At 39.9% G+C, this 21,764-nt stretch overlaps 2 protein-coding genes across 2 annotated transcripts in view; both read left to right on the forward strand.

Annotated features, from left to right (window-relative positions):
• The window catches only part of chrnb1 (cholinergic receptor, nicotinic, beta 1 (muscle)), a 37,631-nt gene extending 34,683 nt beyond the window's left edge, over nucleotides 1-2,948 (forward strand). Inside the window, exons 10-11 of the mRNA XM_072687431.1 lie at nucleotides 9-156; nucleotides 2,791-2,948. Coding sequence (XP_072543532.1) covers nucleotides 9-156; nucleotides 2,791-2,937 — 295 coding nt within the window. The 3' untranslated portion in view covers nucleotides 2,938-2,948. The remainder of the gene's footprint in view (nucleotides 1-8; nucleotides 157-2,790) is intronic.
• A 4,768-nt stretch (nucleotides 2,949-7,716) lies between these two features.
• Nucleotides 7,717-21,603, forward strand: chrnb1l (cholinergic receptor, nicotinic, beta 1 (muscle) like). The gene is made up of 11 exons (XM_072688782.1): nucleotides 7,717-7,791; nucleotides 11,049-11,182; nucleotides 12,267-12,311; nucleotides 13,134-13,243; nucleotides 13,563-13,671; nucleotides 13,800-13,947; nucleotides 15,203-15,388; nucleotides 15,734-15,957; nucleotides 16,194-16,375; nucleotides 20,858-20,999; nucleotides 21,463-21,603. The coding sequence occupies exons 1-11, from the start codon at nucleotides 7,740-7,742 to the stop codon at nucleotides 21,601-21,603; spliced, it is 1,473 nt and encodes a 490-aa protein (XP_072544883.1). The 5' UTR covers nucleotides 7,717-7,739.
• The last annotated feature ends 161 nt before the right edge of the window (nucleotides 21,604-21,764 follow it).

Here is a 21,764-nt window from a genome sequence, read left to right on the forward strand (position 1 = left end):
TGTTGCAGGTACCAGCCAGACGGCCTGTGCACTGACCTGCGGAAATTTATTGATGGCCCCAGTCACTTCCTGACTCTGCCTCCAGAGTTGAAGTCTGCTGTGGAGGCAATCTGCTACATCGCTGAGCAGCTACAGGCTGAGAAGGATTATGAGGCTGTAAGAGACTCTTTTACTACCATCTTTTCTGCTGCTCAGTGTATATTTGGCTTCAGGCTCTAGATTATATGCATCCTAAGTGGAGGTGGTAATGGAGCCAGAGTAATGGTTGGTTGAGTGTGTCAATAAGCCAAGTTATGTCTTGCTAACAGATGAGTAAAGTTTATGTCCATCAGCTAGCATTGAACATGCCTAAGAGTGTGTCCAGGTTTTATAGCGGATAGTTTCATTTCTAAAACGAGCTATGGCAATTTGAAAAACTCCATTTACACACATGCTATATGGACAAACGTTTTGGGACAGCAGTACAGTGTTTCTTCTGAAATCAAGGATATTTTAAAAATAGTTATCATGCAGTTGTTGGAGTAAAATCAGGGAAGGTTAGATTTCCTACTAGATTTTGATGCATTGGAGGATTTGATTGCATTCAGCTACGGATGACCACCACCCCAACTCGTCCCAGAAGTATTGGATCACCATTGAAGCACCATTATTCCAGGGAACACAGTTCTGCTCCAATGCTCCACAGCTCAATGCTGGGGGGCTTTATACCCCTCTAGTCTACGCCTGCCATTAGGCATGGTGTCAATAATGTTCATGTTTTCCTTCTGCAGAGATTCCTATTCTATTATCAGTGATTCTCTACAGGGACTAGACAAGCTGTGTGTGTGTGTGTGTGTGTGTGTGTGTGTGTGCATTTGCACATCTGTGTCAGAAATGGGTGCAACGTAAAGTAGCTGAGTGCATTTAATAGAAGGGGTGTCCACAAACATTTGGACATATAGTGTATTTCTGGTCTTTATTATTGGTTATTCAGTAATGGCAGCTGTTGCTTACTTACTTACCAGTCAGTCTCTTCACTCAGTCTAATTCACACAGTTTTCACTGATCAGAGTTGTAGACACTGCTGGTTTCATACAAAAAACCCTGCACAGGGTTGCTAATAGCGAAAACAATAACCTTGTTAACCTTGCTCAGTGAAAAAGTGCAAGTAAGATGAACCTGCACACACAGCAGAAAATTAAGCTGCAAGATTCATGACTCATCGGTTCGGTGGGTTTGGGCGCATCAGGAGTTTGACACAGGGATTGTAATGTTGGGATAAATTGGCCAATTGGAGCATCTCTATGCATCTAAAGTTGTCAGTAGCTTAACAGTAATGTGTTTTGGGCTATTTCTTTTCTCAAGTCACCTGTAGCTTCTCAATCTACCAAAAAAATATATATGATGCAGCTACCATAGGCTTCTGGTGAAACAAACACAGTCATCACTATTTGTACAGCTTGCAGAGTTTTATAATAGAACAACTTTGCAAGTTTTTACTCCACTGTGCACAGTTTAAAAAAGCATGCCTTACTTTGTCAATTACTTTTCTGAAGACATTTTTATGTTTCTCACATGTGCAGCACTGTTTAGATGCCTTATGGTGTGTAAACATGTAAAGCTATTAATCTAGGCAGTAATTTCTTATTTTGTACAAAAATCACTAATATTAGAATAAATATAAAACATATATTGCTATATTTTTGTGTGGATTTGTTAGCTTAACCATTTCCTAACCCCTCCTGTAGGAAGTCTTTGTAGCATTTGCAGTTAGCATCCAATACTTGAGTTGTATCTAATCAGTTTGTAATGATGGAGAGCAGACAGGATGCCGCTGTGAATTACGATTACTGAAATCAGCCCTGACAGAATCCAGGAACTGGTTATCAGAAGCAAATAGCACTGAGATGTCAATACGCAGAGAAACCAAGGAAAATAACTAAGAAACCAATAAACTAAAACTCAAAAAAATATCAAATATTACTAATATACTCAAATATTTCAAATCATTCTATATAATAAATATAGTAAAATATGCTATTTACGGTTGTTAATCTACAATATTAGCTATAGCTAACTATACATACCTTTTATTCAATGTGCTAAATATAAACAAGAACCACAAACCACAAAGAGAAGAACATTTACAGACACTATATAGACAATAGTATTGGGACACCTGCTCATTTATTGTTTCTTCACAAATCAAGGGCTTTAAACAAGAGTTCATCCTGCTTTCTACTATATTTTGCAACATTGCTGTAAAGATTTGATTGCATTCAGTGACAAGAGTGTTGGTAAGGTCACTCTTGAATATTGCAAGATTGCCACCCCACCACATCCTCAACTCCCTTACTCATTCCAGAAGATTTGATGGAGCATCATTCATTCCAGAGAACACAGTTCAGGGTTAAACATGTTTATGTGCTCCAAAGAGTCCGATTCTGTTAGCAATATTTCTCCACAGGGACTAGACAAGATGTGTGTGTGCACAGGTGAAGAGAACGGCAACCCCCTTAAAGCAGTAGTTGATGGAAACAGGAATAAATTGCATTTTGCATTTAAATTGCAACTGAAATTCCGCCAAAAAAACATGGACAATATTTGCTCAGTGTCATGTTTACCATATGTAAATATGATTGAGACGTATTTGAGGACTTTCTAAGACATATGCACAGTACTGTGTCTGTCTGCTCTGTCAGTATTTTTACTCTTTTGTAGTTTTCATTCTCATTTTGCTGATGTCAATTTACCTCTTTTCTCATTTCCTCTTTTTCCTCACTTTTACTCCTCTTCCCCTCCCTCCTTTAGCTAAAGGAAGACTGGCAGTACGTTGCCATGGTGGTCGATCGCCTCTTCCTCTGGATCTTCGTCATCTTCACCACTGTTGGCACTCTGGCTATTTTTGCTAATGCCAGTTTCAACGCCACACCAAGTGATCCATTCATGAGCTCATGATCTAAGAGTCCTCTGACTTTTGAACACATGAACATATATATATATATATATATATATATATATATATATATATATTCCCTTTCAAGCTCTCGTGTTGTTTACTGTAGATACAGAGTGTTGGTGTGAAACTTTTCTGTGCTATGAAAGTTTCCATAGCAATTTGTATTATTTTGGGGAAAAGTCTGATTTTGACATTTTAAATAAAAGTTTTATTTATATAAAGGCAACACAGAATGTGCTTGCTGGAGTATCAAATCAAGTGATCTTTAATAGGTAATCACTCACCATTGTTTATAGACAACTGTATCAAGCCGAATCCAGCGACTACATCAGCAAGTGAAGGAGTTACAAGCAAACAGTGTGAGAGACACCTGTTGGCTATGCCTTTTTTTTTTTTAACTAAGATCAGAGAGAGCGAGAATCAAAGGCGGTGGGACAGCCCATCTGTTGTCAGTATGTGATCCCTGTGACTGTTTGAGCAATGCGACCTCTTGGTCTAGTACAGCCTGCTCTCCGCACCACCCTGCTACTGTACTGGCCTCCATTCAATACAGCTGGAACTCCCTGTCATCCAAGGGCATAAGGAGACCCTTCATCTGAACAACGCTAACGTGGCTAACAGTGAATTTAAGTTTGTATTATCGGTAGCTTAAGCTACAGTTTTATTCTTCGACCACATTATTGTCTGCTTGGATTATGTATCCATCAGTGCCTAAATCTAAATGCAAATGTTCATTTTTTTAACAAAACAATATAAAATCCAAATGTGATCGTATATAAACCGATCAGCCATAACATTAGCACCACCTGCCTAATATTGAGTAGGTCGTCACAACAGATCAGACTGTTCAAGACATGAACTCCACAAGACCTCTGAAGGCAGTTATCTGATTTCACCTTTAGAAATAGACTGGCCAACATTTGTATCCATTTGGCCCCCACAAAGCCCTTTGTAATGATGTACTGTGTACGTATAAGTCGAAAGTGTAGAAGAACCTTTTGGAGGACAGTGGTCCCCTAACATCTGGCATAAAGCTATAGGAACGTAGACCAACAGTCAAACATGGTGGCGGTAGTGTACTGTGGGAATGCTTTGCTTAACTGGGTTACTTAACTGACAGAACCTCAAATCCTGCTCTGTACCGGAAAACCTTGCTGGAGAATGTCCAGTCCACTTTATTGAGTTTAGGAGGTCATTTTTTTATTTTTCACAAAACTTTTGCAAAACTTATTTCTTTCAATAAATTAAATGATCATTTTAAAAAAATCCTTATTTTCTCCTTGTCTTTTTGCATTTTCTATGAGGATCTGAACCTCTTTGGTGTGACAAATATGCAAAACTAGAGAAAATTAAATTCTCTGTCACAGTACTGCATCTCAGATTTATGATATGTAATATCTAATTTAACCCTGAGCAAGTTGTACGAGGTCATGCACTGTAAAAAAAATAAAGCAATTTGTTTTACTATTTCAGCAGTCAATTCTATAACTAGTAACAGCCTCGATTTCAAGGTGACACTGTGGCCTAGACAAGCTGATCTACAACAGAATCCGCTCTCACAGGCTGTTTTCAACAGAAGCCAGCCATCATATTTAATAGCCAAGAGGATGTGAGACAAATGTAGCAGCTTTTATTTTACCACATACGGTTGTACTTACATACTAGATGAGGCCTCCAGTTATCTTTCGGTTAATAATGTCTGTTTCCTGAGATATTCCCAAATGTACTGGTCATTCATAGGAGTGGGAGTTGTGGCCTGTTCTGTACTGCCTCGGTTTGGAAGGGCGCTTCATTTTCCTGGTGCTGTAAAACACTTATTTTGAATACTGGCCAAACGCTTCTATCAAATCTGTCTGCTGTGTTAAGTTGTCCTGTAAAGCACCTTTTGACTCTGCTATGGAAAGAGACTACTGATACATTAGGCTGAAAGTAGTTTAGGTGCCAAGTGTTCTAGTTGAACTTGCCAAGTGTGTTGCACTTTGTTTAGCTGGACTACTGCAGGTTGTTGTTTTGCCTCGATTGATCTGTCAGTATGCACTCTGTGTACGCAACACTACTATATTCGCCTTTACTGACATTTTCATTTCCATTAAGCTTAGTGATTTTCTCTTAGCACAACTGGAAAACCACCAAACCATGCATGACTCTCACTGTCCAGGACTGGAGTTCGCAACCCTGGAGCTAAAGGGTTCTCAAATCAATCCTCAGATTTCTGCTCTATCCCAGCTCCCAACATCCATGGACCAAGCCATTACTAACACCAAATCCCTAGAACAGGTGTTCTGAGATGTGGGTTTGAGGTGAAAAGAGACCCCTAATGACTGGTCTAAGAAACGCAAAGTGTATCTCAACCATGAGGCCCTTCAGCTTTGCCTTTAGTTTCTGCACTTCTTCCACTTCCTTGTTTTGCCTGATAAGTAGGTCCAGGGCTGCAGGTTCGGTGTCGAATTGTAATCTTGCCCTCTAGTGGATGCTTAACATCCTTGCCAAAGGACGCAAAAAAATGCATGTCTCAAGTGTCCTCAAGACGATCTGGATGTTCCACAGTGTTTCTGGGAAGGCATTTTATGGACCAATAAAAACACATCAGGACATCAGCACTAATACCTTACCTAGTTGTGATCATGGTTTGGGGATGCTTTGCTATCTCAGGGCCTGGGGGACTTGCGACCATTGAGGGAACAGTGAACCCAAAGGTGTATCAAAACGCTTTATAAGAATGCAGAGTCGCCTCGTCACTCTTAAGTAGTGTTGACTGGCACAGGCATCTGTTGGCTGGTGTGGTGGAGCTGGGGACCCGTCATTTGCCTCCTGGCAATGCCGCTATGGCAGCAGTTCAAAAAGAAGTGGTGGCTGGCTTTGCATGTATAAGAGGAGACATGTTGAATCCTTACCCTCCTAGTGTCGGGAGGATTTCCAGTGCTAGGGGAAGCTACAAAGGGGTGGGTTAAATGCCACTTCCAAATTAAATTGGTAAAAAATGGAAAGTTTTGGACAAATTATTTTTAAAAATATATTACAGGAGAATGAAAGGGCAGCAGTCCATGACCTCTAGCTAAAGAGACGTTGGGTGATGCAACAAGACGATGACCCAAAGCACACAAGTAAATCAACTAAAGAATAGCTAACCTTTAACTCTACTGTGGCTTGACCTGAAGTGGGCTGTGCATGCAAGGCGTCACAGAAATACTGATCCGAAATTTTTTGCTCAATGTTACAGAAAACAGGTAATTAAATTCAAGGGTTCTGCCCATATGCCAGAGGTAATGTGAAGTAGACAGCACAACACAGAGCCAGAGAATGGAGAGAGTGGAAAGTGTGTTGCGTTTATTCCTAATACCTTTTCCCATCTCTTGCTAATGAGCTGAATCCTCTTTTTGTTTTCCCGTCACATGAGCGTGATATAACTGCTGTACAACAAAGCATTCTGGCCTTTTATCTGCTGATGGTTTTGAGATGCAGAGCCAGAGGTAGATACTAGGAATGGTTTTCCAGTGTGTGTGTGTCTGCATATGTGTGTGCCTGCTTGCGTGTCTAATGCTTTGCACTGGTGTCACTGGGCAGCCCCAGTGAATACCTATCATGCCTTTGGAGGACAGAAAGAGCAAAGTGACCACAGTGGAGGGAGAGAGAGAAATTGAGTGAGAGAGCGAGAGAGTGAAAAAGGAAGAGAATGAAAGAGTGCTATACATATGGATACTGTTACACACAAACTCTGTATCTCCATTTTGAGGTAAACATGCTCTAGAATGACCTGGAATAACAATATTTTGCCAAGGCAGCGATGCACACTATATGTCTAAATATATATGGACAAATAAATGCATTCAGCATTGCACCCGTTGCTGACACAAATGTGCAAATGCACACACAGCTTGTCTAGTCCCTGTAGAGAAGTACTACCAGTTGAATTAGACTCCCTGGAGCAGATAAACATGAACCTATTGCCACCATGCCTAATGCTAGGCGTAGGCTAGAGTGGTATAAAGCCCCCCAGCTTTGAGCTGTGGAGCAGTGGAACTGTGGAATTGGGGATGATGTTTGGTGATGATCATCCAACATCCTGGCCTCTCTAAGGCTCTTGTCTCTGAATGCAATCAAATCCTCACAGCAATGTTTCACAATCTAGTAGAAAGTCTTCTTCACTGGATAGTAGAGAAAGCTATTCTAACAAAAGCCGGATCAACTATTTTTAATACCCTTGATTTCAGAAGAAAAAAGACATTAAAGTGTGTGTGTGTGTGTGTGTGTGTGGTCACATGCATGTCCTCAGGGAATGCTCATGCTCTTGTTTTTGCTTTGTTCTCACAACCAAAATATCCTCTTTGTCATCTATTCCCCCCGTCACTCTATAACACACACTCACTCTGCCCTCACATACACACACACGCCTGCACGTTCACCATCAACAGGTGCCTGACAATGCTGCTTTGGAGTGTGTAACCATTCCTATAATTCCTTTCCCCACCATCGGCCAATTGAGAAAGGCTCTCCCGCAGGCTCTCTCACACACATTCGTACAGCCTGGAGAAAAGGGAAATGATGGAGTGAAGCTAGAACACAACCAATACCGTCTACAGTGCTTTCGGTTCTCTGCTGGAATTTTCTATACACACTTTTACCAGAAGAACAAGGACATACAATTGGATTTGGGCTGGCCCATGGGAATGTGGCTGTGTGTGTATGTGTGTGTGTGTATATGTGTATGCCGGAAAGTCGCTAAGAGTGTGTAAGTGACATACTGTGTCTGGTAAAGAGGCTGATGTGTGGAGTGAATCTGAACAGTAGAACAATCCTGAGGATGAAGCTTCTGCCTTGGCTTCTGTGGTGCTGTAGCATGCTCACTGTGGCAGGTAAGGATGATGGTGGCTTTGAGACTGTGTGTGTGTGTGTGTGTGTGTGTGTGTGTGTGTGTGTGTGTGTGTGTGTGTTTACACTGATGTAGCAACAAGGAAGAATACATAAAGCAGGAGAAATTTAACCCTTTAAAGTCAGGTGTATCATATTTGAGTTTTTGAGACTGCAACAAATTCATAAATTATTTAATTATCTTAAATAGCCAAATATGCCATTAATAATAATTTAATAAAAATACATGTTTACTGTTCCCTGGTAAACATCCAGCCAAGCACCAAGCACTGCTGATCACAGATGGTTGGTAAGAGATGACATCACTTCTGGAAGCTTATTGTAAACAAACTTTAAAAGCAGCAGCAGCAAGATTTGACCCTATAGGCTTTACAAGGGTAGCGTGATAGATGATGCCACAGTATATTTGACCTTGTAATGCACAGAGAGAGTAAACAGACCAAGCGGTAGGAGGCAGCTGTAGAGGACAGGCTCTTGTACTGAAGAAGGGCAAAGCAGTGTTCTTAGAACCTCATGGCTTAATGACTACAGCTGGAAATGAGGTGTGTGTGTGTGTGTGTGTGTGTGAGGGAGAGAGGGGCATTAATAGGAAGCAGTCCTTATATTGTGAAGAGAGAGAGGAAGGGTGTTAACAACTTGCTGGAAAATGAGAAAGGGAGATTTAGCTCTCCTTACATTTTCACAAATGGACAGCATCAAACTCACACATGCAGCCTGTGTATGACTTGAGAATGTTCTCCCCTCATTCCCGACATTTCAGGACTTTCCAGGATGTTGTCAGTGTGCCAGACACCAGCACTGTAATGTTAGAAGTTGAAATTGATAAACCAAGTGAATCATGGAGAATAAGGTAGATTTTCTAGGACATTCTAGACCAGTTTGAATGTAGTAAGACTGCTAGCTAGAGCGGAGAAGCATATTCCAGAACAGTGTGAGCGGAGAAGCATATTCTGGAACAGTGTGAGCGGAGAAGCATATTCTAGAACAGTGTGAGCGGAGAAGCATATTCTAGAACAGTGTGAGCGGAGAAGCATATTCTAGAACAGTGTGAGCGGAGAAGCATATTCTAGAACAGTGTGAGCGGAGAAGCATATTCTAGAACAGTGTGAGCGGAGAAGCATATTCTAGAATAGTGTGAATAGAGAACAATATTCTAGAATAGTGTGAATAGAGAACAATATTCTAGAACAGTGTTGGTAGAGAATGATATTCTAAAACAATGAACAGTGTGAATACAGAAGAAAACATTCTAGAACAGTGTGACTACAGAAAAAACATTCTAGAACAATGTAAATATACAAATGCACCCAAGAATAGTGTAAATGTGCATTCTAGAACACAAATGAAGGAGCGCATTTTAGAACAGTATGGCTGAGAAAAACTGAAACTGTGAATGTAGAAGGGCAGTCTGGAACACTAAATGAAGGTGCTTAAGGTGCTTTCTGGAACTGGGTGAATGGAGAAGGACACGTTGAAACAGCATTGATGAAGAATGGCATTCAGGAACTGTGAACAGGCCTAGAACAGTGTGAATAGAGGATGACATTCTAAAATATTCTGGAACAGTATGAATGGGTAATATCTTCTTGAACAGTTTAAATACAAAAACATTCTAGAACAGTGTGAATACAGAAAAAAACATTCTAGAACAGTGTGACTGCAAAAAACATTCTAGAACAGTGTGACTGCAGAAAAAAACATTCTAGAACAGTGTGACTGCAAAAAAACCATTCTAGAACAGTGTGACTGCAAAAAAACATTCTAGAACAGTGTGACTGCAGAAAAAAACATTCTAGAACAGCATGACTGCAAAAAACATTCTAGAACAGTGTGACTGCAGAAGAAAACATTCTAGAACAGTGTGAATACAGAAAAAAAACATTCTAGAACAGTGTGACTGCAAAAAACATTCTAGAACAGTGTGAATACATAAAAAAAACATTATAGAACAGTGGGACTGCAGAAAAACATTCAAGAACAGTGTGACTGCAAAAAACATTCTAGAACAGTGTGAATACATAAAAAACATTCTAGAACAGTGTGACTGCAAAAAAAACATTCTAGAACAGTGTGACTGCAGAAAAACATTCTAGAACAGTGTGACTGCAAAAAACATTCTAGAACAGTGTGACTGCAAAAAAACATTCTAGAACAGTGTGACTGCAGAAAAAAACATTCTAGAACAGTGTGACTGCAAAAAAACATTCTAGAACAGCATGACTGCAAAAAACATTCTAGAACAGTGTGACTGCAGAAAAAAACATTCTAGAACAGTGTGACTGCAAAAAAACATTCTAGAACAGCATGACTGCAAAAAACATTCTAGAACAGTGTGAATACAGAAAAAAAAACATTCTAGAACAGTGTGACTGCAAAAAAAACATTCTAGAACAGTGTGACTGCAGAAAAACATTCTAGAACAGTGTGACTGCAAAAAAACATTCTAGAACAGCATGACTGCAAAAAACATTCTAGAACAGTGTGACTGCAGAAGAAAACATTCTAGAACAGTGTGAATACAGAAAAAACATTCTAGAACAGTGTGACTGCAAAAAACATTCTAGAACAGTGTGAATACATAAAAACATTCTAGAACAGTGTGACTGCAGAAGAAAACATTCTAGAACAGTGTGAATACAGAAAAAAACATTCTAGAACAGTGTGACCGCAGAAGAAAACATTCTAGAACAGTGTGACTGCAAAAAAACATTCTAGAACAGTGTGACTGCAGAAGAAAACATTCTAGAACAGCATGACTGCAAAAAACCATTCTAGAACAGTGTGACTGCAGAAGAAAACATTTTAGAACAGTGTGACTGCAAAAAACCATTCTAGAACAGTGTGACTGCAGAAGAAAACATTCTAGAACAGTGTGACTGCAGAAGAAGAAAAAATGTTTGTGTTGAATCAGATGTTTAATAAGAAGAACACGCTGTGGTGTGGGAGGAACCTGTATTTAACATGTGGCTTTGTCAGAGTTGGTTGAGTCTTATCACATCAACACACCCAAACAAAAACCATCTGAGCCAAAGTAACATTTTACCACAGCCTGGCTAAGGTACTGTTTTTACAACTACATCCTATTACAGTATCCCTGAAGCTCTTCACTTCACTACTGCTGTCCCTAGTAGTGTCACATATCCCTAACCCAGCTCTGCAGAAGTGTTGCTCCTCAATTCCGACCTGTTATCTGTCTCTGGCCACAGAAGTAGTGTGTATGCATGTGTCTTTATGTGTGTAGGTGGCTCTGAGGCTGAGCGGAGTCTGCTGCAAGATCTGTTTGAGAATTATAACCTGAAGGTGCGTCCTGCTCGGGTCTGGAATGAGACAGTGATGGTCAGAGTTGGAATGACCCTAGTGCAGCTCATAAGTCTGGTAGGATTTACACACACACACACTTTAACACATATTCACATGTTTTATATTATTTATATCTACAGTCTACACACAGATATGTGCACTGTTGCACTGTTGCTTGCTTATTATTATGTCCACCTTGTATCTGCACTCAGTGGCCACTCATACTGCTGACTAGATAGTATTTTTAGCACTGACATGGTCCTTAATACCAGTTAAACTCTTTGAACATCTTAATCAGTGGCCAGTCTCTGACCACAGGAATGCTCTTGACTGGATATTTTTGGTTGGTGGATTATTCCCAGATCATCAGTGACAGTGAAGTATGTAAAAAGTGGTTGGTGTAGCATAGTAGAGTAACAACACTGCCTTTCCTGAAGCATGCCGCACCACATCAATACTCTATATTCTCCACATTCACACACATAACCCTTTAATTCCAGGTGGATCATAATTGATATTTAGGTTTTTGAGACCTCTGCCACATCAGTATGATTAAAGGATTAGGATTAGATCATTTAGGATTAATGATCCTAAATTATCATTAAACAATATATGTAATGTATGTAAATAAATCACACACATACATATATAGTGTGTATATATGTAATAATATAATAAGTGTATATAATTAATTCTACATATGTTTATATATATTTATCTATATCTTTTAGTTTGCCACCTGTCATAGATTCTTATTTAAGCTCTAAGCCTATGCAACCTTTGTGTCAGTGTACCCAAAGTGTTACATGTCTTTTAGTGTAATGTGTGGCAAATATTTGACGCTTCAGGCTTTAAACGGTGTAGTGCAACATATCATTCTTCTACCAGGGGCCACTTCTGTGCTCCGAAAGGTTCACCACCCAAACATGTTATCAGCAGTGGTCCTATGGTGGTCTGTTTCTACTGATGGACATGGTACACAATTCTAATTAAAATTGACCAAGTTAGCTAACAAACGTGAGTGTGAGTTTTCTCCCCCAACATTTGGCCATGGTTGCCACCACTTTACCAGCTTTACTGGTGAAAAAATTTCAGCCTATGAATGGGCTAACTTTCGTGTCAGTGTGTTGCTAATGTCGGCATGTCTTCCCTCCTGCAGGACGAAAAGAATGGAGAGATGACAACCAATGTGTACATGAACATGGTAAGAGGGACTCTGGGTATCTGCCTCCACAGATCCGCTCTGTTTCTTTTCTGCCTCAATTCACTCGTCACTTTGTTTGTAAATAGAAGTTATCGCATGTCTGCTTCAGTCAGAGCCTTTTTTTTAATAGTTAGTGTGCTCTGATGTGACACTGTGTAGGTGTGTGTGTGTCTGTCTGTCTGTCTGTCAGTTTCTATATCTCTCTGAGAGAGACACATGAAGTTTTATTGCCAGCTTATGCCATTCGCACCTTGTTTGTTTTAACCTAATCCCTGTCGATCACATCTGTATTTTACAGTCGATTACCAAAGACTGTCATTTTGATGTGTTTCTATGTGTTCATTAATAGAACAAAAATCCTGACTCTTACAATTGCACACACTTAGATAGAAGCCCAAAACATGTTCATAACATACCATACATGTTCTATGTGGTACCAAAAAGGGTTTTGTTTTTACTCTCATGTTATTGAGTAAAATTTAGGAGATTAATAAGGACAAGGAGATTATATATGAACACTCATTTAAACAGGCGAAGAATCATTTTAGACTTGTCATAGACACGTGAACAAGGCAGAGATGGAATTTATAGGACATTAGATTAGGGAGGAGGAGCTTCCTTACATACAGAACGCAAAATCTGAAGTTGCACCTTGACCAGGGCCTCCTTAGACTAATAAGTGCTTGGACCACAAACATCGCTGCTTGTGGCCAGACACCAGACACACATATCTGACCATTCTTCTACCAGAATTGGTATTAAGACTTTGAGACAGCCCTTAAGCTTTCACTGACGTACAGTTTCTACTCTTCTATTTCTCAGGCATGGTCTGACTACAGGTTGTCCTGGAATCCGAAAGACTACGATAACATTGACGTAATCCGAATCCCTCCGACCAAAGTTTGGCGTCCAGACATATACCTAATCAACAAGTGAGTGGCCACTGTTTTCATAGTTAATTATATAGGCTTGGGTTTTAACCTGTGGCATGGATTCCACGCTGCACTGTAAATATGACCTGCCACCTGTCATAGCTTCTTATTTAAGCTCTAAGCCTATGCAACCTTTGTGTCAGTGCACCCAAAGCTATGCAAGGAAGGACGTCCAGTGATCTTAGCTATTTAGCCACTGTGGAGTTTCTGTGAATGACCGTGTTTATGATGAATGTTTACAGAGGCAGCGTACATGCAACTGAAAGTGTGCCCAACATCCTGTTGAGTTAAACTGTGAGAGGTTTTATCTGTTTTGCAGCAACGATGGGCAGTTTGATGTTGCTCTGTATGTAAATGTGCTGGTTACCAGTGACGGCACTGTATCCTGGCTGCCTCCAGCTATATACCGCAGCTCCTGCTCCATAGAGGTACACCTAAAACTGGTAGCACAAACAGTTCAATGAACAAGGTTATCCATGTTGTTGATTATGTCCATTGTTTAATGATTTAACATAATAAGAGCTAGCCAGTGACCATTTCTAATGTAATCCTCTAGGTGGCGTACTTCCCATTTGACTGGCAAAATTGCACAATGGTGTTTCGTTCGTATACATATGATGCCTCAGAGGTGGATCTGCAGTATGGGCTGGATGAGGATGGAAATGAGCTTCATGAGATTGTCATCGACAAAAATGCTTTTACTGGTCAGTCCACCTTTTTATCTCCAGCAGTGTTGCTTTCCCTACTCTATCAAACATGCACATGTACTTTGATGGCCAAGTTTAAATTCAAGGACTTCAAGAACACAAACACAGGTACTTTGAGCTAACCAAACCTCAAGCTGCATTCTGAGCATTGCCGCTAAGGGAGCAGACAGCGGCAGACAAGCCTGGCCAAACTGCCTTAAACCTCAAATGTACTTTTGTCTAGTCAGCGATCACGGCAGATCACAGCCGTCTAAAGAGTCGCTTACAGAATGAATTTGCTCCTATAAATGTACATGATCCTGTTAATTCCCATAGAATTTGAACAATCTCTGATGTGTCCCCTATCGCCACCTTGCTTTAACTGCCACAGTTACAAGTGCATTTGTGATGCACTCACATACTTGGGTTTGTGGCTTTGGAGTTTAACATGTTAATGAACTATGCTGAACTGTGCTGGTGAAGGCATTAAGCAGGTTGGAAATTAGAAGGAATAATAATACTAATAAAATAGGACTAATAATAGGATCATACCAACTCTGACTTGTGCAGGGAAGTGTATCTTAATGTTAGGCTGTATCAAATCAAATGTATTCATTTGTTGGCTACTGACCTGCTACTTTCCTATTAACCAATCAGAGTGTAGATTTTATTTTACCCATGTAAGTATCATTTAAAGCTGATGTGTTAATATCTGTTCTGTTGCAAGTGGCAAAGTTTCAGAAATCTGTGGAGTCGGTTAAAGACCAGTCACACTGCACATAGCAAAGAGAAAATAAAGGAGGTCTTTGGTTCCATGGTCTCAAACAAATTTCTGGTCACCTTTGGTCAAGACCAAGTGAAAGTAACACAGAGACATACCACCTTTAAAAGGCATACAAAATAAATATAATGATCAATATAATTAAAATATAATTTACATTCATTCCATATTGTGTGAGTTGTGGGTTAGATGGAAGTTTGGTCAATGACTAATACTTTTGTCAGGTATTATTATAATTATTATTATAGTTATTATTATTTCTTCAAACATTTAAATTCCACCACAGTTGGTTGGGTAGGTCAGTTAAATAGACCAAAAGTGCAAAGATTTAATATTTTAATCAAAATATTTTTGGGTATTCGTATTTAGTATGGTATGCTACACAACATTTAACAGTGTAATTTTTTATATTAATATTAAGTATAATGTTTTTAGTATAATTCAGCCCACACAGTGACTCAGTGTGCAGTAACAGTGACCCTGTTCACTCAGAGAATGGAGAATGGCAGATCTGCCACAAACCCACCAGAAAAAACATCCAGGAGGACCTGTATGAGGACATCACATTCTACCTGATCATCGAGAGGAAACCACTCTTCTACATCATCAACATCATCGTGCCCTGCATCCTCACTAGCGTGCTGGCTATATTTGTCTTCTATCTGCCACCAGGGGCAGGTGAGGCAGCACTGCATAGGCAAGAGTTTAATATTTAGACATTTATTATTACATAGTTAAATAAGATGGGTGTTGATATTCTAATGGAACAGTAAAAAGACCACAATCCCTCCAGTCAGCTTTGCTTTAGTCTCAGTATATAACATTTACATTTTAACTTAATTATGCCCATGTGTTAAACATGTAGTATAGTAAGATATCACTGGTGTTGATGGACTGCAAGGTCTGAGTCTATAGAGTATATAGAGTTGGCATGCTGACTGTAAAAGCATGAAGGATATGTGCAAAGAAGCTGAACAGAGACCTGACATCATGTCCTTTATCTCATGTTCTTGTTCCCTCCAGGAGAGAAGATGACGCTCTCCATCTCCGTCCTCATTGCCCTCACTGTTTTCATGCTCCTGCTGGCCGATAAAGTCCCAGAGACATCTCTGGCAATCCCAATTATTGTGAACTATGTGATGTTCACTATGATCCTGGTGACGTTCTCAGTCATCCTCAGTGTGGTGGTGTTAAACCTGCACCACAGAACTCCCAGCACACATTACATGCCCTACTGGGTGCGCAAGGTCAGTGGGAAGGGTGGAGCTCCTAACAATACGCCATTACTACAGATTTTAGAACTGTTTCCAGCATTTCATATCACATACCTCTTTTTCTGTAATGTAGGTAAATTAATAAAAGTGCATAGTGTTTGCAATGCTTGTTATTTACAGCTTAATCACTTACAGCTCTTCATAGCGTAGTCGCCTATTCGGCTAGCTACTTCTCAACCTATCTCCCTTTATCTCCCAATATGTCTCAGGTGTTCATCAACTTCCTGCCTCCCTACCTGGGTATGTTTAGACCCCGCACAAAGGAGACTGTGGAAGAGGAGCCTGATGAGGACCACCAGCCCCACGGCCATACTGACCACACCCTGAGGCCAGGAGGAGAATATTTCATCCGAAAGATTAATCCTGAACTGGTCATGCCATGGAGAGGGAGGTAAATTTATAAGCGAGAGGAAATTCCATATTTAACTTATTTAACTCTTCTCTACTCATATAAATGACATTAGTGTGCTGATGGATTGTTTTGGTCTGTAGAAGGATTTTTGTCTTTTTTGTGAACATACGAGACTCTCCGGTGGGATAGCAGAACCACTTGGGTTTCATGAGACATTTCAAAATCTGACTGGGAGTGTAAAGAACATTTTGAAAGTTCCTATATGTACTGTTATGTGCATAAGGTGGAAAGGTGAACAAGTTACGTTGAAATGGAAAATTTCAGCCTTGTGGGAGCAGTCGTGATTGTTTATAGTGTCATAAATTGCTGTGTTTTGGATGTGTTGGGATCTGTTATGTGTTTGGAAGTGTTAAACTAGATGAAAAGCTGGCATATATATATATTTTTGGGGTGTATTTTAGAGAGTAAATAGAGAAATACATCATAGGAGTATATTTTAAGCGTGCTTCCTTGGAGCATGAATCAGCAGGGCATTCGATATGACTGTATCACAGCGCCAGTGTCACACTACTGTATACTATAAGCACTATAACATATCTGCCACCAAATTCAAAATGCAGCTATTTATCACACTGTAAACAAACATGGATGTGCCCACAAAGCTGAAGCATGCTTCCTTTTTGTCAGCTTCTTACTAAAATTTTCCATTCCACCTTAAATGGTGCAGAAACTACAGGCATTGGACTGTCAGTTCAGCACAATGTTAAGGTGGATTTTTTAGATTAACAGGATAAGCTGACAGTCACTTTAATGCCATGTTATTGAACTTGTCAGGCTAAGCTCTGATCCACTAACACAACATAACTGGTCCCATTTTAAATGAATGTTCCATTTTCTTGACCTGCCACAGTGGACAAAATGTCCCACAGGCAGCAGCATTTTGTTCTTCATTCAATAATGTCCATGTAATAACAGTTTGTCTGTAAAAGGAAAGTTGATTGAGTGCCATCTCTCCAAAGAGATCGTCTGACAGTTTCGTTTTTGCCCCATGTTGTAATCTACCCATATTCATAGTTCAACTCCGCTGTGCAAGGATGTCATAAACAGAGATTGTGGTTTTTGGGGGGGTTTCACGATCATGTGTCTCTGAACTTGTGGTCATTTCTTTTCTCCTTCCAAGGGCATTTGATCGCAGTCCAGCTAAGCCCAGTCGCCCGCCACTGTCGCCAGCCCCTAAGCCCCTGTTTAGTTTGGGCATTAGAGATAATCCACCCGAGGACAGAGAGGGAGAGATGAGGAGGGGTGGATGGATGGGTGGAAAGATAGGTGTAAGGGAAATGTGATTTGAGGAATTTGGAGGAATATCTGAGGCTGTGGTTTCCTAAGGGAACAGGTGTCAAACAGGAAAAATGAGATGACTACATGACCATGTATGGATGTGGTTCCATGAAAATGTGTGTATAGGGAGATGACAAAGCTGTGATGAATGCATTTCCATGAAAGAGAGAGAGAGAGAGAGAGAATGTGTGTGTGTGTGTGTGTGTGTGTGTGTGTGTGTGTGTGTGTGTGTGTGTGATAGTCAGATGCTGGATGAACATTTACTTTAGTGGCGGTGAATAGAGGTATGGGAATGGAAGGCATGCTATTCAATTCTCTCTCTGTCTCCCCCTCTCTCTAGGTCTCTCTTCTTTCTCTCTCTATGCCTTTCTCCCTCTCAGTCTCTCTGTGTGTGTGTCTCTCTCTGTCTCTCTCTCTATCTATCTTTCTTTATTGATTTATTGTAGTTTTGTTCAGTCTCTTTTTCTAGCTCTATTTTCTCTTTCTCTCCCTGACCCTCTCTTCTGTCTCAAGGACAGTCACACCTACAGTGTGACTGACCTGTTGCTCTGTCACCCTCATCCTCTTAATTCATTCGTATACCAGTTTAACAGCTGCTCTTAAAATGCACAGATGCCTTATGGACTCTTGAAAGCTTGCACAGAGGTGCTGAGCCTCCAAGTCTTCCAAGGAATGGTGCCAGAACCGCCACAGACCCTGTGACTACTGAGATAGAAATCACCATAGAAACTATAGGAATTCATAATCCAGGCACATTATTCAAATTATTTAGTAACTGCTATGATTTATTCAGTAACTACTATTAATTATTCAATAACTACAATGAATTATTTACTAATTACTATTAATTATTCAATAACTACAATGAATTGTTTACTAATTACTATTAATTATTCACTAACTACTAATAATTATTTACTAATTACTATTAATTATTCAATAACTACTATGAATTATTCACTAACTAATATGAATTATGTACTAACTACTATGAATTATTCACTAACCACTAAGAATTATTTATTAACTACTATGAGTTATTCACTAACTAAATTGTTCACTGACTACTATGAATTATTCACTAACATTTATGAATTGTGATCAGTAATTATTATTAATTATTCAGGGACTACTATGAATTTCTAAGTAATTACTGTGAATTATTTTGTATTATTTAACTACCTTAAATTACTCATAACTATAATTAATATCATTTATTCACTAAATTGTTCAGGACTACTATGAGACTAATAGTAAGTTGTAAGTTGTAGTAATAAAAGTGAGGCATGGTGGGAGTTTAGGGAGCCTACTGGAAATTGTAGGTATCACCATTCAAACCATGGATCTGTAACTGTTTGCATAAAATCGCTAAGAAATTTGTTTTAAGGGGTTAATTAGGCTCCCTTCTTGTTACTTCAGCGACTCTACATGTGATGAAATTAAATTTCAGGGTTCAGAGCGTGACTTGGAACTGTAGACATAATGTCTCTTGTAGCCAGGTTGCGTGCATCTGCTGTGGTTTACTATGTGTGAGAGTGTGTAAGGATTTGTGTGCATGTGCTTTCATGTGTCTGTATATGTATACTTGAGAGTTTGTGTGTAAAGTTTGTGTAAAGGTGTGAAGGCTAGAAGTGTGGTAAGGCATGCAGTGTGGGCGGTGTTACTGTAGTTAGGGACTGGCTGTGAGGCACATTCCTCCTAAACTGATCTGACTGTGACAGGGGTGAGGTTAACACGGCCTTAAAGCGGATGTAGGAGTGTGAAATGTGTGTTGTGTTCACATAGCACAAACAGCTTGTGTGCAGGGCATTTATAGGAAGTGGTGTGTGGTTATTAGTGTTTAATCCCTGTTGGAAAAAACATGTCCTTGGAAGAACACAGAACTTGGAACAAGTGATCCCACCTTACACGTCCCTCTGCACCCAGTCGTTTACTGTTGGAAGACTACAGCACTGTACAAAAGTCTCAGACCACCTAAGAAATTTATATTTAGATTATATTAATTATATTATATTATCTGGGCAATGAGTTTTTAATTGCCAATTTTCAAACCTCCTTTTGATAAATGTCTGTGTCTTTTAGTCAATACTTCATTACATTATATTTAACAAATGCATTATACACTAAATTGACAAATGTATTGGGACACCTGCTCATTTATTGTTTCTTTTAAACTATTCTTCTGTCCAGGGAAGGCTTTCTACTAGGTTTTGGATTACTGCTGTGAGGATTTGATTGCATTCAGCAACAAGAATATCAGTGAGGTCAGGATGTTGGATTATCTCCAACAGAACACAGTTCCACTGCTCCACAGCTCATTGCTTTTATTCCCCTTTAGCCCACATTTGGCATTAGGCATGGTGTCATTAGGTGCATGTTTATCTGCTCCAGAGAATCCTATTCGATTCGAACCCTTCTTTATAGAGATTAGAGCTGTTCAAAGCTGTGTGTATGCATTTGCAGATCTGTGTCAACAATGGTTGCATCTTAAAGTAACTGAATGCATTTATTAGAAGGGCTGTCGACAAACATTTGGACATATAGTTTATGTCCAAAAGTATCCCAAGTTCAGCTAACATAATGTATACCTGTTGGACATGCACAGCTTGTAAGAACTCCATTGAAAAGTGCTGTGAATTGAATGGGTTGCACATGAGTCAAAGGTCACCAGGCTCAATGCCATGATTCAGCTTGAATTGAATTGGGCCCCCAGAACTGGACAGTTGGGCAGTGGCACTGTGTTCTCTGGAGTGATGGAGCTCCATCCAATACTTTTGGGCAGGTGAATTCTTACAGCTCTGGCCTACACATTTGTAAATTTGCCACAAAAACAAATTACAGTTCAAAAGCTGGTCTTGTGGACAGATAAGACCCAGATGAACCAGTATATGACCAGCTTTACTTGCTATTGCAACACTTACTAGTGCTGTGAAGTTCATCTCAGTATTAGGACTGGTACGCTGTTGTTCTTAGAATGGTGGAACATTGGGGTGGGTCATCTTAACTGACATTGAGGGGGTTGCACAAGGAGATATACCCCTGCAGTCATACAGTAACCTCTATGAGGAAGTGTGGGGCTGTGAAATGTGTGTCTTTGTAGTGGTCAGTGTGGTTCTGCACAGCTCTGTCTATTAAAGCCAGGACATACAAGCCAGTAACTGAAGTGTGCTGTGTGTTTTACAGTCGGGCTGATAACACAGTGCAGCTGCAGCGTTTTTTTGACAGTGACAGCTACTGTCTGATCCTGCCCCCAGACCTCAAATCCGCCATCTCCGCTGTTACCTACATGGCTGAACAACTGAAAAAACAAGATGTGGATGATACTGTGAGTGTACACACACACACATACACACATAAAGACACAAATAGACATATGCAGTTCTCTTTGTCTTCTGGAATTATGCAATCTTTCTTCATAATTAGTTTGTGCATAATTTGACATATGCATTATGGTATTAAATATCAATTTTATATAATATAGTAATATAGGGTCACAAAAGGGTCATATTCTCCTGAAGTGTGTTTTACCACATCACAGTCTTTATGTAACTTAAGGATTTTAAATCGGCCTGTTTTACAGCTCTTTTTTGGTTATGCTGGAATTTCTTTTGAAGGAGACAACAGTGTTTAAGGTTCACAGTAGGTCAGTTCCATGTAGCAAACACACATTAACTAACCCCAGTATACCTTCACATAACATCTAGTTGTATTTGTATTTGTGTGTGTGTGTGTGTGTGTGTGTGTGTGTGTGTGTGTGTATGTGTGTGTGTGTGTCTGTGTACCTACAGATTACTGATGACTGGCAGTACATTGCCATCGTGGTGGACCGCCTCTTCCTCTGGCTCTTCGTGGTTATCACCACCCTGGGCACCTTGGGCATGTTTCTGGATGCCAGCTTTAACCACACACCTGAGAACCCATTTCCCTGAGAAAATCAAACACCCACACACACACACATACACACACACACACATACACACACATACTAAACCAGCTCTTTCCTAATGCAAACCCTACACACACACACGCATACACAGTCACCTCTTTCTTGGATAAACATTCAAATGGTCTCTACTGGTTTCTCAAATCA

Source organism: Salminus brasiliensis, chromosome 9 (genome assembly GCF_030463535.1).
Source record: "Salminus brasiliensis chromosome 9, fSalBra1.hap2, whole genome shotgun sequence".
Taxonomy (NCBI): Eukaryota; Metazoa; Chordata; class Actinopteri; order Characiformes; family Bryconidae; genus Salminus; species Salminus brasiliensis.